General features: G+C 36.0%; 1 protein-coding gene across 2 annotated transcripts in view; it reads right to left on the reverse strand.

Moving 5' to 3' along the window:
• barc (RRM1_TatSF1_like and RRM2_TatSF1_like domain-containing protein barc) overlaps nucleotides 1-19,023 on the reverse strand; it is a 396,586-nt gene that overhangs the window by 82,906 nt on the left and 294,657 nt on the right. For both annotated transcript variants that reach the window (XM_067135679.2, XM_067135678.2), the window contains exon 6: nucleotides 2,105-2,274. In XM_067135679.2, the coding sequence (XP_066991780.2) occupies nucleotides 2,105-2,274 (170 nt within the window). The remainder of the gene's footprint in view (nucleotides 1-2,104; nucleotides 2,275-19,023) is intronic.

A 19,023-nucleotide genomic window follows, 5' to 3' on the forward strand; every position in this document is an offset into this window, starting at 1 on the left:
ACCTAGGAAGCTTTCTTCTACTGGAGTTAACTTATGGTAGGATACCAGTAGCTTCTTCCTATCCACTCCTCCTTTCATCCCCTAGCAAACAGTATACAGCCACTTAGTTTGTCACCTATTCAAATACTGATCATATCCAATTCTTCTTAACCTAGAGAGATCACCTGTAATTCAACGTTTCAATTTGGCTGCATGGTTGGTTGAAAGAATTAGAACCTTACTCTATCCCTAGATATTGATAAGTTAATCAGTATTCTCAGTTAATTAAGGGACCTACCTGATTAGGTGCCTTGAGGCACCTAGCCTAAGGTAAAATAACTGAGCAGAGAAGTGGGTTAAAACCTCATTCTTAGAACATCCTAGAAGTGGCTTTCTTTGTTTTCCACACTACAGCTCTAGGTGATTGTCAGGATGGTATCTAGACTCTAGTCCATGGTTGCTTTCTTCCCAATCTTAGCCACCACCTGTAGGTGGGGGCAGTAGAATATATCCATGTATTCCCTGCCCATCATAAGAGGTGACTGAAAGCGGCCCCAGGGGCTCTTAACTTGGGAGCATGGGTCGGCAACCACAGGGACTGAGAACTAGCATTGTTTCCACTTACTTGTGCCAGGCTACTTACTTTTATCTACTCTATCCGACCACCCTTGGTCAAATCTTGAATTTTTCTGACCCTGACAGTATTACAGCATTCAAGGCCTAGGAAGTCATTCATTTTCATGTCCTACAAGACACTTGTCTTTCTTTAGCTGATACCTTCATTTTATGAAGTGTCAGATCTCTTCCACATCTTTCCCTCTTATCAGTGTTAACAGAGGATGGTTGCCCAATTGTACTTCCTCTTAAAACAAGAAACACCACCACCACCACCACCACCACCACCAATTTTAGTCCCAGTTAAAGCAGGCCTACACACCAGTCAGCAATCCACATCAAAATAAAAGCATTCAAGTTCTTTTGGCTTTTTTCAATCATGAAATTACCAGTGTTTTATATCTCTTCAAGATGCTGGTGCAAAAGAGCTTAAATACTTTCTTAATATTCACAATCTGTGAAATTTAATTAAGGTTCACTTCTCAGAACTTGATTTTTGATATGAAAACCAAAGTAAGGCATTTCAGCAAGTGGAGGTATATATCTGCCCAAATACTCAGTTACTGTATGTGCTTCAAAGCTGGCTTGTAGTGGTGTCTCAATGGTGGACTGACTGTCTGCATCTTGGAGAAATGTGGCAATCCAACTTAGGAGCCCACTGCTGCACTGGGGTGAAACACCAGTAATTTCACAATTGAAAAGTCCAAAGAACTTGAATAGGTACTTCTATAATATTTGCAATCGGTGAAATTAAAAACTTAAAGTTCCCTTCAGGACACTTAATTTTTGACATGCTAATATAGTTTCTCAGATATAACTTCATTGTACATAAATATAAGAGAGGGATGATTAGGGCCTGAATTTTCATGCACTAAAAATGCTTCAAAGGCATTCATTTATGCACTAAAAATTAAGCAAATATGCACTTAAAATCATGAACCCCCTGTAATGTTATTCTCTCACCTATTTGCATGTATCATACACTGCAGAAAGTTGTATCACAACTGATAACTCAAAGTTTGTCCCGGGTTTTCTGGAGACAAACTATGTCTATTGTCAGTACAAATGAGTTTATAAGATGCATGCTACTAAAGAAAGAAGTAACACATTAATTCAAGAGACTTCTCACACGACTAATCCTATGACATGATAAAAGGAATGCAGAAAAGCCATACCCACTCTCTTTCAAACAAACTGAGGTAAAAGGAAAGTACCATTATTCAGAGATGAAGGTAACGTGCTTTTCCTACTAGCAAGGTATGCCAAATCAATGGCAAAACCTAATTTGTTTGAGTTTATTTGAAACTGTCCTTAATTCCAAACTTATGTACTGAAATATGATGACATGTTTAGAACCCTTAAAACATGCATTTACATATATCTCCTTAAAATCTGTGTCCTTGTGATGATCAAGATGACTGAAGCCTTTCAAATAAAGCCATACACACATACTGGTACATACATACATTACTTCTATGGAATTCTGCATTATTTTGCTTTAATCACTCACTTCTCTTGCATTTTCTTGATCTTCTCCTTGTCCTTCTTCCTGCGTTTTTTGGGTTTCAGGTTAGGATTATAATCTCCTTTCATCTGGAACTTTGCCCGCTCCACACTGATTTTATGTCCACGAAGGTCGTAACCATCCAGAAGCTTCAGTGCCAATTCTACACTTTCTACCTGCAATAACATGGTAGTATGTTCCTATAAACACCAAGTTACATTCCAGGAAGTAAATAATAATTTGAAATGACACAATATTTCCTCAATGAAATCACACTGTAGGAACACACATCAAATGATGTGTGCAAAGTGATGCATGAAAAATTGTGGATAGAAAAATTGAGATGGAAGGCCTTTTTCTATACTGACCAACCCAAAAAACTGGAAAAAGGTTAAGATGATAATGATAAACAAACCATAAGCAGAAAGATCCACCTAAAATACATTTATTTTCATAAAATTTTGAAAAGTGTATTCCAGGTGAAAAAATGACATTAGCTACCATTAAAGCATAACCAGGTTTACCGTTCATAGGGAAGTTCACAACAGAGGACTGTAAGCTACTAGATCTATATCAATGTTTTAGTTTCTTTCTCTTTTTTGCCCCCATTATTTACAAGTACAGCACAGAGTCTAAAACAAATTTTACGTTTCTTAATACTACCTCAATTTTATTCAGAACAAACACTATCTTTTAAGATCCGTATACATACAAACACAACAAGAACAAAGAAGTAAGAAATGTATGATCAAGTACTCTCTGCAGTACACTACAGCTGCATTCTTTAACAACATTGCTTTTTAAGTCAATTACACACAATGACTACTGATACATGTCCAAACATCTAAATATGTCAATTCGTCAGCTCAGTGGCTTAGCTGCTGGCTTGCTACCAGGCAGACTAATGTTTGAATCTCAGCCGAACCTGAGTTGAGATTTTCATCTCAAAAATCATATTGTGACAGGAAGGGCATCCAGCCTTAAATCTCCAACCAAAACAGGCCTGGGTGTCTCTGGTGACCCCAGAAATAGCTGGGATAAGCTGAAGAAAGTCATATCTTATGCACTATTTAATGATATATGAATAAATAAATAATAACGGTACAGCCTCAGCTACTGTACTGAAAACATTTTTATTTGACACCATTTAAGCTGCCTATATGTCTATTTTGACAATCATTTCAATCTAACACATAGCAAAGAAACTAGAATGGGTGATCTATGGCTCAGATTTAATTAACTTTGTCACCTAAACACCAAATGTGACACCAAGACATCTTTTACAAGCCAACATCATAAGACATGGGATGGGTTTTTTTCTGCACCCTTCAAAAATCCGGCTAAATTTGGGGAGGTTTGAACCCACAATCTTGGGATTCAGAGGCCCAACACTCTACCACTGATCCGCAGAGAGGACTCTTTTGTGTTTTGCTAACCAACGTAATATTCAGTCAAAGATTTACTCTTAATTTCTATACAAATGAAATTTTCTATTCTTAATATTAAATCATTCTTTTTTTAATCAATCATCTCTCTTTTGCTAGTGGTTTAATGTCACACTAACACAGTGAAGGTTTTCGGCGAGACAGAATGGAGAAGGGCTAGGATTGGAAGGTAGCGACCGTGGCACTAATTAACATACAGACTCTAGTGTCTACACTGTGTGAAAATGGGAAACCACAGAAAACCATCTTCAGGTCTGTCAATGGTGGAATTCGAACCCACCATCTCACGAATGCAAGCTCACAGCTACGGATTCCTAACTGCATGACCAACTTGGTTAGTAATCAACCTTCTCAGCATTACAAAGAGAACTATTGTCAAGGAAAGGCAGAGAAAAGGTTCTTATTTCACTTCTAGGGTTTTGGGAGATCATGTTCACCAGTTTTGAGTATTTACTGCATGAGTAAATTTTGTTTTAATAATCTGTATTACTGTGGTGCTTGTTTTGATGACTTTCATTGTATTTATTGAGGCCATGGTCTTGAAAAAAGGTTCCACTGTAGCATTTAAAGAACTTATGGTGAATCATCTTAAGGGTGGCTAATGGCAGGATTCAAATCCACATGGCAATATTATTAAGTTAATGGGGGGAAGGGAAGGATAAGAAAATAAAGTATAAAAATTCCACATATTCTAGAAATATGCACAGTTATTTCAAAAATATTCACATAATATAGAAAGATGCCTTGCCATACATCTCTACCCCGTAATTATGCCTTCCAAAGGAGGGAAAAAATAATCTAGGTGGTATATTATTACAGCACTTAGGCCTGCATGACGTCAAAATTATTTAGATAGTACTCCGGTACTCCACAATTTCAAGAAAAATGTATGAAAGTAGGCAATGTACAAATATGGAATAATGTAAGGAGATAACGAAAGGAGGGAAAGTCAAGAACAAAAGGGTATCATTTCAAGTAATAAGGTAAGAGTTAAACACAGAAAAATAGTAATGAGAGTTTTTTTTTAAATTACACAAGGCATGCTTAAACTTGGATCCTATAAATATTCCAAACCAAACCAAATCAAACCCCATGGCACTACAGCCCTTGAAGGGCCTTGGCCTACCAAGCGACCGCTGCTCAGCCTGAAGGCCTGAGACATATTTGAACAATTCTCTTTGTTTACCCAAAGTGCAATATTTAGAATAATGTTTAACTATAAATATAGTGGACAGGGAGACCTGAAGGAATGTATCAATGGCAACAAGAGATACAGGAGGTTATGGGGGATTCCAAGAATGAATTTTCACCTCAAAAATTATGTGCCACCAAGATGATGATGATGATGATGATGATGATGATGATGATGATAATAATAATAATAATAATAATAATAATAATAATAATAATAATAATAATAATAATTAAACAAACCAACATTTTTCAAAGAAGCCATGGCTTCAATTGAGGTACAGCCCCCACTAAATCAACATTTAAAAAAATTGTAAATAGAGAAGAATTTAGGAAAGCAATATCTGACAGTAAATTTCCAGAGAAAGCCAAGAAGAAATCAGACAGTAAATAGACAGAAGAAAGAATACATCACCAAGAAAAGATGAAGAAGTTTTGGAAAGACAAGAAGAAAAAACCGTTTCATGTGGTCCTAAGATAGGCTAAATGAATAATAATAATAATAATAATAATAATAATAATAATAATAATAATAATAATAATAATGAAGACGACAATGATACTTAGTTTCTGGAAATGATGTTGGTGTGTAATATTCGTAAATTATGATGCACCAATTTCATCAAGAAATACCATGACATGATCTGGTAGCAAAGGAACAAAGAATGACTACATGTAAACTACAAATTTGTAACAAACGTTTGCACTCTTCACTGCATCTTGGGGATGCAAAAGAACACAAACTTTTCCTACTTAGCATTTCAAGTGAATACAGTACTGAGAATGCCGTATTTTCCTGGCCACACTCATTTCATTTTAGTCACAAGATGTAGCAGAAAAGGAACAACCACGTTTGTCTTGTCAGTTATCAAGTCGTATGATACATATTCAGCACAGACCACACAGATGTTTTAGAAACAGAGCACAACCTAGGATTAAATCAAAGACTTGTTTTTCGAGAAAATTGCTTTGACTACTAAGCTACCATGACTACTACTCTTGCTCTGTTGGTGTATGTGTTTACTACGGTAACTCAGTGAGCAATCTCTGAACACACAGAATTCCCTGGTTCAATCCCAGTTAGTGTCATGCCATTCTAGCTCTGTACGGAAGACCTCTATGGCATGTTCTCTATGCAACGAAATAGCAATCATCAACATAAAATTACAGCATGAACAAGACCAACAATTTTTTGTTAGTAATGAGAAACTTTTACATGTTAAACTGTAAAGAACTCCCCTCATTTAGCAGTAAATAAGACATAAAACCTTGAATGACAATAGTTAAGGAGAATCATAGGTGTTTCTTGCACATAAACATCTAATTGGGAAGCAATTTGGCACCTTTAAGGAAGAAAGAAAGAAAGATGAACCAACATGTTTACACAGAATGGTGCTAACAATAGAATGGGCAACATTTCGTTTGCTTGAAGGTTGAGATTAAATCTGCATTAATGTCAAGGCACCAGAATTATTCACAATGACTTTCCAAACTCCTCCCCAATGAGACTAGTTTGCTACTCTTGTCAAAAGAGAGCAGGAAGAAACAAAGCATATATCATACTTATGAAACCACCTGCCAATATAACACATGGATAAGTGCTATGTCTCAACTGAAAAATTATTATTTAAAATCCTCCATTAAAAATAAAACAGCTGAACTGTTTTGTACTGTCAATCCTCAATAGGACTTTGTTCTTCCAATACAATAAGTGGCTAAGATGTAATGCTTCAGCCTTGGAAATGAAGACACACACAACAGATGCCCCATTCATAAGATATCTCCCAACTCTATACTTTCATATGCAAAGGCAAGCAATAATAATCTACATACATTACAACCTTTGACCTATATTTCCTTAGTGGATGCAATGTGTTTCATTTTTTACAGATCGTAAAGCCAACCAAAAAGGACATACAACAGCATTAACTTATAGAGTAAATCACTGCATAATTATAATTTTTAGATGAAGATAAAGGCATATTTTCAATACAAACAAGGGGTCTATGTTACACAAACTAGTCTCAAGCTTCATTCATTTTAACAAGACTTGAAGGAATAGCAGCTGGAAGAAACAAAAGAATATATAATGACTCTCTTAACAATGCCCTACAAATAGCTTACTATGAGAAGAGTTTAATGACAATAATCCCAGCATTTCTTTTTGAAATTAACATTCCTTCATGTGCTACAGCATCAAATATAGTGGTCTATTTTTCTTATATCCATCTCTGTAATTAATAGATATTGTTCTATACCGTCTTAAGCATATATGTCTCCTATTAAAGTTTGAAAAAATGCACCACTCACAAACAAAACATTTATCTTCACTAGTTCTGTTTCAATAGGCGTGCCGGGGTAGCCACAAAGAAATGTACAAGAAACTTTGGATATGTGTGCTTCTTTGCATTAAGAGATAAATGATGAATGTTGCTTGTTATTGTAGTGTGTTCAACTGTAATTATTTGGTCTCAGGTTGGGAAAAGATATCTCAAACTTGGACTGAGGTACTATGCTAGCGTTGGTCAGTAACATTCTAAATAGCTGCTGTCATTACCATTGCTTTCCCTTGTAACAATGAGGAGGATAAGCAATCCAATAGCAATGACACCACCTACCCTGAAATAAATTATCGTTAAATATCCATAACATTTTTTCATAGGTGTAGGAAACAGACATAAATTATAATGAGAAGGTAAAGAATAAATCTACATGTTTGTTACATTACATGGCAAATTGCCTCTTGAAACCAATTATACATAATTACAACAATGCAGAAGTTATACCAAAGACTTTACAGTAACAAATTCTAAGATAGGTACCAAGTCTCACACTACAGAATTCTTCTCAATCTAGAAATTATTAAAATATTGATTTTATTGTGAATTCTTCCTCCACCACCTTTTGTTTTTTGGCTAGTGGTTTAACTTCACACTAACACCACATCAAAGGTTTTTGGTGATGCAAGGATGGGAAAGAGTTAGAATAAGGAAGGTAGCAGTGATGGATGAATCATTAGGTTGATAGTTTATACAAATGTTTTCATCCAAAGGTGCTTATTATCACCTATGTCGTAAGTATGGCAGTTGGTGAAGTTCCAATTTGCACCTTGGACAAGTTTTAGTCAATGTATGATAGTTTTAATTGCTTCCTTGTCACAAATTCTGGGTTTTAATTAATGTACACCTTTCTGTAAAAAAACTTTTAAGCATAAGACCGCTGTATTTAGTTTTAAGTTCAAATGTTTAATTGGTTTAAGGACTTGATCTTAAGATTATCATTAGGCTGAAGATGTCCAAAACTAGCGCAAAACATGTACCTAATTAGTATACGTAATTCATGTAGGATTTAATCACTACAGAATATAATTGTATTGAATAAGTGGACACAGTAAATTTTATTCTTGAAATAATTTTACCATTGTTATCTTCAATACGGAACAGATATGAGATTAGTTACTTATAACATGAAGTTGCCTGAAAATTTGTGTTCTATGGACAATAAATGAAATTAAAAATAGAATTCCACAGAAATGTTTAAAATGTGTTCAATAATATTTACAAAATTATTAAATAAATATGGGAAAAATTTTAAAATTGTGTTTCCTATGTTTCACGACTAACTGCTGTCATCTGGATCTTTAGAGATCAGCCTGGCCCTTCAAAGTCTTACCAGTCATTCACATTGATGAAGCCACAAAAAGTATATTATGACTGATTACAGAAGATTAATGAAGAAATAGATGAGTAGACAGACAATTGGATGAGTAACTGCATTCTCTGGAAGACATAAGCTGTTCTCTCACAACTATTATACACACCAACATGAATCTGAATGGGGAAAAAAACTGTTGCATTTACAGAGAAGCATTCATTCTTTTATTCTTTCTTCTCCTTGTCAAGACTGGAGACAGTTGGTGACATGTGGCAGGAGCAAGTTCAAGTTTCCCACAACTTTACAACCAATACAATTAAAACTATTGACCTTGGCATCTACCCAAAGCAACCATGTGAGATACACTTGAACTTTATCATAATTAACTCACCATTTAACACAATAAACATGCTCTTCCTTGTTTGCTAATATCATTGCTCTATATATTTGCAGAGTAAAAATACAGCTTACATTTCATTACAGGGTAAAGTCTAGACCTTGAAGACAATATACAAGTGGTAAGGGGTCAAGCCTACTTCACTAGTGACTCATGTTTGAAATGAGAACAAGTGCAATTAGCTACAGTACATCTTAAATTAACACCAGTAATTACTTTTGTTCTCACAACACTACCTACCCTCCAAACAAACATAATAAAAAACTTACTGCACTGTCAGTGAAAGTGTACCAACTTGGCTAGGCCTACATATTACACATGGTACACCAGGGTTTAAACTAGAAAACTGAATTATTTTTATTTTGCAAAAATGCACAAATGAAAAATTATATTTCTGCAAATTAAAAAAACCTCGTGCAGAATATCAAAACATTGCTACTTGCTTTACCGACACAGGTAGGTCTTGTGGCGATGATGGGACAGGGAAGGGCTAGGAGTGGGAAGGAAGCGGCCGTGGCCTTAATTAAGGTACAGCCCCAGCACTTGCCTGGTGTGAAAATGGGAAACCACGGAAAACCATTTTCAGGGCTGCCGACAGTGGGGTTCGAACCTACTATCTCCCGAATACTGGATACTGGCCGCACTTAACCGACTGCAGCTATCGAGCTCGGTATCAAAACATTAATAGAAATATAAAATGCATTAGATTTGTAGAAACAAAAATTACATAATTTGTTTCTCAAAATTTTATTACTTAATGATGATGATGATGATGATGATGAAAACCTGTTCTTATTATTTCGTTTTTTTTAACACAGTGCACACAAATAATGTAGTACTTAAACTTCAGTATATTTCCATTTTTCAGGTTGTTGTTTTTCATTTTTTGGGCACGCTCAGACATAGGGAGGTCTTACGTTGACGATGTGATAGGATGAGGCTATGATGGGAAGGAAGTGACTGTGGCCTTAACTGAAGTACAACCCTAGGATTTGCCTGATGTTAAAATCGGAAACCACAGAAGAAACATCTTCAGGGCTGTCAACAGTAGGGTTCAAATCCACTATCTCTTGAATGTCAGCTAACAGCTTCATACCTCAAACAGCGGAGCCAACTCACTCTGTACCTTCTGTTAATTAGCTATTTGGATATTACCAAATTAAGTTTTACTTCAACTTTCCTTTTTCTGCATTTTGGCATTACAGCTTTGTTCCCTTTTATTTCTGATTAAAACATATGTGTCACTTCATACTATATTGACCAACAACTAGTTATTACAGTGATAAGTGATTTGGATGGTAGTAACATGCTAATGCTGCCCCTCTCCTTTTCTTGGAATGAGCTGACAACTGAATTTGTGTCTAGAAAGTCAAGACTCCAGACACTACCAAAGTAGCAACAGAATACAATGCAGGAGTTGGACTGTTGGCCTTAACTGATGCCACAGAACTCTTGAGGATTTTTTTATTTGTGCATTAAGGGTGTTTCAAGGTACTCTATTATTAGGGTGAGTCAACAAAAGAATAAATGTAATTACAATTTTTTTTTCTTCAGCTCTAATGTGGCTCTCCCATGTTTGCACATTTGCATTGGAAATTTGTTGCATTTTTAGATGTTGAGTGGCAAAATGCAAGAAATGCGATTGTAGCTTAAATCCTGTGGTACACACAACAGAAGGCTATTTCACTATCCATCTGACAGTGACAGGGGGACTGTCCATTTGAAGTAAAGGTATGCTTGATTCATCCAGACGGACAAAGGCAAAATTCTCCATTGGGCAAATGAAAAATAAGAGACAGCCTACCACTTCTGGAGAGGCATATGGTCCTGTGTTCAATATAAAAATGTAGTTTTATTTTATCAATAACTTTGTGGTCATTCATGATGGGACCAACCAGTTTTACATGGAAAATGAATAACAAGTCTAGGACTTTTAATTTCAAAAAACAGCTATGTACTGGACTGTGTTTCACTCAATCTACAATAGAAATGTATACCAGGTTAATACCTGGGGGAGGTCCGACTCGTTGGCCTAATGGTCAGCGTACTGGCCTTCGGTTCAGAGGGTCCCAGGTACGATTCCCGGCCGGGTCGGGGATTTTAACCTTCATTGGTTAATTCCAATGGCGTGGGGGCTGGGTGTTTGTGCTGTCCCCAACATCCCTGCAACTCACACACCACACATAACACTATCCTCCACCACAATAACACGCAGTTACCTACACATGGCAGATGCCGCCCACCCTCATCGGAGGGTCTGCCTTATAAGGGCTGCACTCGGCTAGGAATAGCCACATGAAATTAAAAAATTTAACCTGGGGGGGGGGGGGGGCGCGGACGACTGATAGACAGACAGACAGACATAGGTTAATGTGTTCCTTCTGTGGGTCAGTGGTAGAGTCTCAGGCTCTAGATACCAATTTTGTAAGTTCAAATCCAGTTGAGGGAGGCAGATTTTTTTAATGGCATAAAATATTCCACAAGGAAATCCTTATTGAACAATCCCGACATGTAAAAGATATCTGGTGATACATTCGGTGTTCACTTGACAAAAATAATTAAAACTTAGCAATAGGTCAATAGTTTTCTGGTTCATCTGCCACATGGTTGAGTCAAACAGAACACTGAAACTGACATGCAGGCAGCTTAAATTGTGACAAATAAAAAAGTATGACAGCATGCAGTAGCTATAATGTATCATACAAGATTATTCTTATTTAGCACTTTACATTTACATTTCTCAATATGAATTAAGGTGGAATGGGTTAAGTGCACAAATGGGGGAAGTGTAAACTATGTTAATATGTATTTTCCATCATAATACCTAGTGCTGCCATCTATTGTAAAAATTACCCTTTTTTCGGATTAAACAAAACTCCCACTTTTCCATTATTTTTATGCTTGAGGCAAGCCTTGTCTCATAGGTGTAGATGAATGGATTAGCCCTTTACAACATAGCATGAAGTTACATAAGAGTAGTATAGCAGTTGAGTTCCAAACCTTTCAGAAGGTATTAAACAATAAGTGACAAGATTGCTACAGGTCTTAACTGAAGAGAATGTTTTGGAATCTTGGAACCTTAACTGTGTAAGAAATTTTTTGGAAACTAAATGCATTTTATATGTAACCATGTCAGTTTTAAATGATATTTAATGCTGTATATTATTTTGAATATTTATAATGACAGTTAGGAATCTTAGCTATGGTGCACATTTGCCCCAGTCATAATAAAATTTTATTGATGGCATAAAACCACGTTACAGAGTTGCTAATATGTAACTAAGAAATATTTACATAAGCCATAAAGGAGAAGTTGGTAATGTAAATATCAAATTATCCCATTATATAGTATTATAAGCTAGGACAAATAGGCTGGGTTACCTAATGATTATGGTTTCAGTACATTTAATTTTCTAGCCATTTTCATAAGGTGAGAGTGTGAAGAGTCAAATATACTGTATGAATAACCAACTTATTCACATTTCTCATCATTCTTTGCAATGGACTATGGAAAGCATAGTTTGTTCTGAGCCAGTTAGTTACAAAAGATTGATTTCATCTCGTGTGCCTAGAAGGAACATAACTGTTCATTTTTTCCAATAATCCAGATCAATTTACATAAGAGTGGGTAATTTATAAATGAAACTAATATCAAAGTTCCTGAAGAGACTGTAATTCCAGATAGTTTTCTGTTTTTTTTATATTCTATGCAGTCGTATGGGATACCAATTCTGTAAGAATAAATAGGTAAAAAATGATGTTGGACAGACTCTAACCTCACATCAATACGGAACCTAAATATGAAGTTCTTAACTTTAAATAGACTCTAACCTAGAACAGTATGGTTAGGATTCCATACCTGAATGCAATAGATATAGTCTAGGATTCCATATCTGAGTGCAATATTCTAATAATGGATATACCAATGTTGTATACAGGTGTTTAAAAGTGAGCAAATTGGAAAACATTCTGGAATACCTTGTTATGCAGCCAAGTCTTTGCAAAGATTTTTTTACATATCTGTTCAATGTGATCACTGAAGTTCAAGGTACTTGTGAATAATACACCTAAATCATTTATTTGCTCAACAGTACTCACAGGAATTTTGGAATTTAATTTATAATCGAAGAAGATATTACATTTCTTTTTAGAAACACAAATTATATTACACTTTTTGTGAGTGAGCTTTAAACCATTACTTGAACAATAAAGTTCAAGTTGATTTAAGTATTTTTGTAATCTAAGGCAATCACTATGTGAATCAATTCTTGCAAATAATTTTACATAGTCTGCAAACATTAGGAATTCAGAAAAACCTCCTTAATATAACTAATATGTAGCAGAAATATCAATGGAGCAAGATGGGCACCTTGTGGGACACTGCTAATGGTGTTATAAGGGCTAGAAAGGTGATTGTGTATCTTAACTCTAAATGTATGACCTTGGAAATATAACTGGAACTATGGAAGAGGATCATGAATACCATATGTAGAAAGTTTATTTAGTAAAAGGCTACTGTCAACAGTATCCAAAGCTTTGGAAAAGTCTGTATATACACAGTCAACCAGTACTATGTGAGGAAAATGTGACCCACGGTTGATGGGAGAAGTGTGTACTATAGATTACGTTTGCCCCAGCTGATGTTGTTTGCTTTATTTTCAGGTTATTTACATCATGGTTGAGGAGTACAGGAGAATAACCAATAACGATATTCTTATTCCAAGGAGATCTTGGATAAAGCATTAGACAACATTACAGGAGGATCTCTTACAGTGTATAGGGTTTCTAAGCAATATGAAATTTCAAAAATTACTCTGTACAGCCATCTGAAAGGTAAGAGATGTTAATAACTAAACTCTGAGGCACAGCACAACAATTTCTGAAGAGCATGAGACAAGACTTGCCTAACACATAAAAATAATGGAAAAGTAAGGGTGTAGCTTAAAATGAAAATAGGTTATTAATATTGTGGCAGATTATGTGGCAAAGAATGATCTCGTAACCCTTTCCAAGAACGGGATTCCAGGTGAGGACTGGCTCCTGTAGTTTAAGAAGTGCCATAATTTATCTGTGAAGAAGCTGCAGAGTGTGAAATATTCCCAGAAGAAAATGACCAATCCATTTATCAGTGAATTCTTCAATTTGTTGTGAACATGCTTGGATGTGCTAAAGCTTCATTCTAAGCCAGAGAATATATGTAATATGCACAAAACTAGTCTCAGTACAGATCGATTCAAAACTGAAGTTGTTGAAAAGAAAAGAATTCACCTTCAAGTAGAACAAGTGGATCTGAAAACAACACTACTTTCTTAGTAACCTGCAATGCTGCTGGAGGAAAAGCCGCTCCACTTATTATACGAAAGGGGAAATACGTTTGAGACCAATAAGATGAAAACAGGCCAGTGCTTTTGATACACAATGACAACAGATTTGTGGGAGCCAATATAATTTTAAAATTTCTACCTCATGGTAGTCTTCATCTTCAGCCACTAGATAGTTGTTTTTTTCATTCCTTGATGAACACTTGGGTTGCAAAACTTGTTCAGTGGCAACGTAATCACCATGGTGTTAAAATTCCGAAAAGTGAGTTCTAGCAACTTGTAGGAGAAACCTGGTTAAATGTTCAGCCTGACCTTATCATCAGCGGTTTCAGGAAAGCTGGAATTAATCCTTTTGAGAGAAACACAGTGCCGAGGGAAAAGTATAATACAGGGCAACAATGGGAGAAAAACAAGAGGAAGGCAAGTGAAGGAGCTGAAGCTGCTTCCAACAACAGAGAAACAGGTGCTAGCCCAAGTGAAAGTGGAACATCTGTTCTCCAGTCAACTAACTAAACTGTGTGTGGAAAGTGGCGCTTCTTTTAAGGAGCTTCTTCAAACAGTAAAGCAGATTACACAAGAGACAGGGAAAAGGAGGAGACGTATTGCTACTGGTACAGAAGTTATAACATCTGTGGAGGTTGTTCTTCGAAGTCAAACCCTGATTGAAACAAGATGTAAGGCAAAGTCAAAGCAGAAGAGAAAACCAATAACCCTAGAGAAACAACAACTAGATTATGATTTGGAGGAAAGTGATCTCATGTTCCCAGTAGCAGAAGCCCACACTGAAGATGAAGATGAAAGGAGGGATACTGAACTCTGTTCTTCCACTGTAGATGTAGGAAAGTGGGTACTAGTAAAATTTACAACGAAGAAGACCTGCATACATTACACTGGGAGGGCTATCTTGAAGAATGGACAGGTCTGTTCAGTGATTAAATTTATGAGAAAGGCAGCATCTACATTCATCTGACCAGAAGTACTGTACAAGAGATCTGTGAGGATTCAGATAGAAGAACCAAGTGTAGGATAATTTTTGTTTAGTGTGTCTTTTGCAAATTTCAACATCAACTGAAAACTGTCATCAGTTGAAAGTGCCAATAATTATTTTATAGTTCTTTTAATTACCCACACTGAACCTATAGGGGGTTCAAATGTGTGGAAGTGTTAGTCTAAATATACAATTACCCCATATAATGACAATGATAACCATACTGAAATTAAAATTAACCTGTCATTACACTGTTAGTGAAGTTACACCAAATTCATTATTTTGTTAAAGAAACCCCATGTTTATGTGTCCCACAGCTGGAGTAACCTATCACAGTTCTTTCTCTTTACATAAATTTTTGAATTTAAACTAATACAATTTTGGGTTGTACTATCCCACTCCATCTTACATTAAAAGTGAACTCATGCCCTTGTATTCCTTGAGATGGTGTAGTTCATTTCATGGACACCCCCCCCCCCCCCCCATCACAGGAAATGGGCTGCATGTACCATTTTAACCACACTCTAACCCTATTGTCAATCTTAAATCTTTGTCAGTACTGGGAATCGGATCCAAGCATCCAAAAACAATAGCCAATAGTTCTAACCATTACACTACGGAGATTGATATGAATCACAAGCATTTTATACTGGTGTTTTAGAATGTGGTACATTCCGTTAAACTGGACATTTATGCAAAGGACAATTTGCACTGGACCTTATGAAAGATCATCATCTGAGAGATGTTTATTATTACTACATACGTCATAGTGAACAGAAATAAATCGGTATTGACTACCCTAGGCTAAAGCCCTCATCAATTTGTCATAGAGTGATAATCACCATGACAGCTGAACTCTGAACTTTCAAGCTAGATTACACACCAGAAGATCATATGTACCAGGTTAAAAAAAGAAAAAAAAAAAAGTCTTATGACATTCATTAATGTGGTTTGTTAACAACTCCAAATAATCGTGTGCTCCTCATCAAGCTGCTTCTCTGTCTCTTCTTTCTCTCTCTTTTCAGATTCACAACATCCAAATAAGTTCTAAAAGCATCACTCCTCTTTTTTTACATGCATGATCTCTGACCAGACAAAAACAATCTGAATACAGAAGGCAAAAAAGCATGCAGGAAGCTGGAGGATAGCAGTATGATGAATGCTGCTGGCAAAGCAAATGGAGTGAAATCATTTACCATGGGCTCTTCCTGTGTCGTCACGTGTTATGTTTGCTCATGATACTATTACTACAGGAGCTATATTTCACTGTTACATAACATCAACCAACTCATTAGCATGAGTCACTTCTTTTCCAGAGAGTGGGTTATCATCTATGATGAAGTTCACTAACATAGTACGGAAGGCAGTTCGAGCATGAATGACGAGATAGCAAGGAATTTGTCTTTGAACACAACCAAAAGATAACGAATTTAAATGACATAAACAATGCAAAGATAATATTACTCTTGACAATAAATACATTAGAATTATTTCAACTAGTATTCTGGAAAGCCAGTCCCGTGGTGTAGGGGTAGCGTGCCTGCCTCTTACCCGGAGGCCCCGGGTTCGATTCCCGGCCAGGTCAGGGATTTTTACCTGTACCTGAGGGCTGGTTCGAGGTCCACTCAGCCTACATGATTAGAATTGAGGAGCTATCTGATGATGAGATAGCAGCCCCGGTCTAGAAAGCCAAGAATAACGGCTGAGAGGATTCGTCGTGCTGACCACACGACACCTCGTAATCTGCAGGCCTTCGGGCTGAGCAGCCCTTCAAGGGCTGTAATGCCATAGGGTTTGGTTTAGTATTCTGGAATTCAAGGGACATTGTTCATGGGACATTATTCATGGTCATATTTTTAAAATTCACTAGTCACATTAAAATGAAACTAAAAGCATATATTTCTACATGCTGTACATTTTATTTTCATTTTAGTTTCCCACTGAAATTATCTGAGAGAGCAAAATATTCATGCAGAATTAGTAAAGGTATCCAGGTAACATTATCACAATCATGTAAGGCAAGTGTCATAACTCATTTAATAAACATATCACTCTTATCAGCTTGATATTTTGCTGCTAGAAGTGTGGATTCTTAATGTCACTTTAAAGCCATCACACAATTTTTGGAATTACACAAGATACAGTACGACTTCAATTAACGGTCTCTCGATTAACCTTTCTGTGAATTATTCATCATCAACATAATGAACATAAGTTTTGAAGAACTGTACAGAAATAATTTCAGTTTTTTTCTTCTATTCCTGTCAAAACAATCAGCAAACCTGAATTATCAAAAAACTTCACTTTACAATATCTTGCTAGAATATTTTGTATAGTACAGTATATTTAAGGACTCAATATAGGGGAGGTAAACAGTTGCAAGCAATAGCAAAGGTTCCACAATACATCAAATGGTCATCAACAGCTGACTGGAACCCTAAACCTTCATGGTAGGTAGTTCCTGCCAATCTCTAATAGACAGTATAAGTACTATGATTCTTTCTTGCTTGACTATTAACTGTGTTTTATCTATTAATATAGATGATATCCCTAAAATACTGTAATGCCATTTAGTGGTCGTGGAAGTGTACGTTTTAAGAAAACTGTGGAAAATATTAAAAACTTTTAAAAACAAAAACTGACATTCTGTAATTTTGGAAACTGTATTCTAAAATAGAATATAAAAATAACAGAAAAAATTACAACAAATTTGAGGAAAACATTATAAAATCCAGACATAAACATTATTTCCTTTATAAAAAAATGAGGGTTTGCTTTTGAATGCTTAAAATTCACCACAGGGGCGAGGATCACATGTGATATGTGCAGTGACTGTGGTGTTCAAGTAAAGTCTTCTGCTTAATGCTTCACTTATTTATTTCATTCTTCCTGTCTGACCTTCCTTGGTTATTGCTTAGTTCTTCCACACATCAACACTGTGAAGTTTGGCGAGGCCTAACAGTGTTTTACACTTTCCCGAATTTCATAGTTCTTACCACTCTACTATTTCAACCATATTACCCGCACAAGATAAACTGCTTATATGATAACTGAATACATCCTATCAATTTATACCTTTCAAGAAATGATCCATTTATAAATATTATAAATAAAAATAGCACACCATGCTTTATGCTAGAAAAATTTTTAAATGTTGGAAAAATGCACATGTTTTGAAACAAGACTTCATTCTAATACTACATCTCATTGCACTATAACGATCAATGAGCATGACCTTGATTCATACAATACAATAATCCCATTTTACAGCCAACTTGTTTTTCACTGGTTCTTTGTTGTGCACCTGTTCTACAAAACTACAAAGCATAAATAAATCTTTCAAAAAAATGAAATAAGTTTCCAGAAGGGAACCATAATTTCACATATTGCAAATACTAAAGTATACAAGGCCTTTAGACATTTCCAATCATGAAATTACCAGCACTTTGCCCCAGAATGGCAGTGGGCTCATCAGTTTATACAAGGCATTTATACAAGTGAAGGTGCATATCTCTCCTAGTGCACAGTCACTGCATTGTCCTACATAGGAGGCTTGTAGCGGTGTCTCAGTGGTGCATCAGCTGCCAGTGCACTGGAAAGAGTTTGTCCACTTGACACTTCATTAATATCACTCTTCAGCCTAACTCTTAAATCTATAAGAATAGCCTTCAGATGTTTTCAACAACAGAATACTTACTATATCATTTCAGAACTAGACAGGATTATTCTTGTTTATTTCACTGCTTATGTAGCAGGGTACCGCAAGGAGAGATGGGCAGCGCTGTCTTTCCAGATTCCAAAAGAATAGAACTTCATACTTCACATGTATGACTAACAGTCTAAATCAGGGAAATCTTCAGACACATGTTACATAGAACATTGGGACAGATTTATGTTCTAACAGAACTCTGTTGAAGTAGAAAGTAAAG

The sequence above is a fragment of the Anabrus simplex genome, chromosome 1 (assembly GCF_040414725.1).
Source record: "Anabrus simplex isolate iqAnaSimp1 chromosome 1, ASM4041472v1, whole genome shotgun sequence".
Lineage (NCBI taxonomy): Eukaryota > Metazoa > Arthropoda > Insecta > Orthoptera > Tettigoniidae > Anabrus > Anabrus simplex.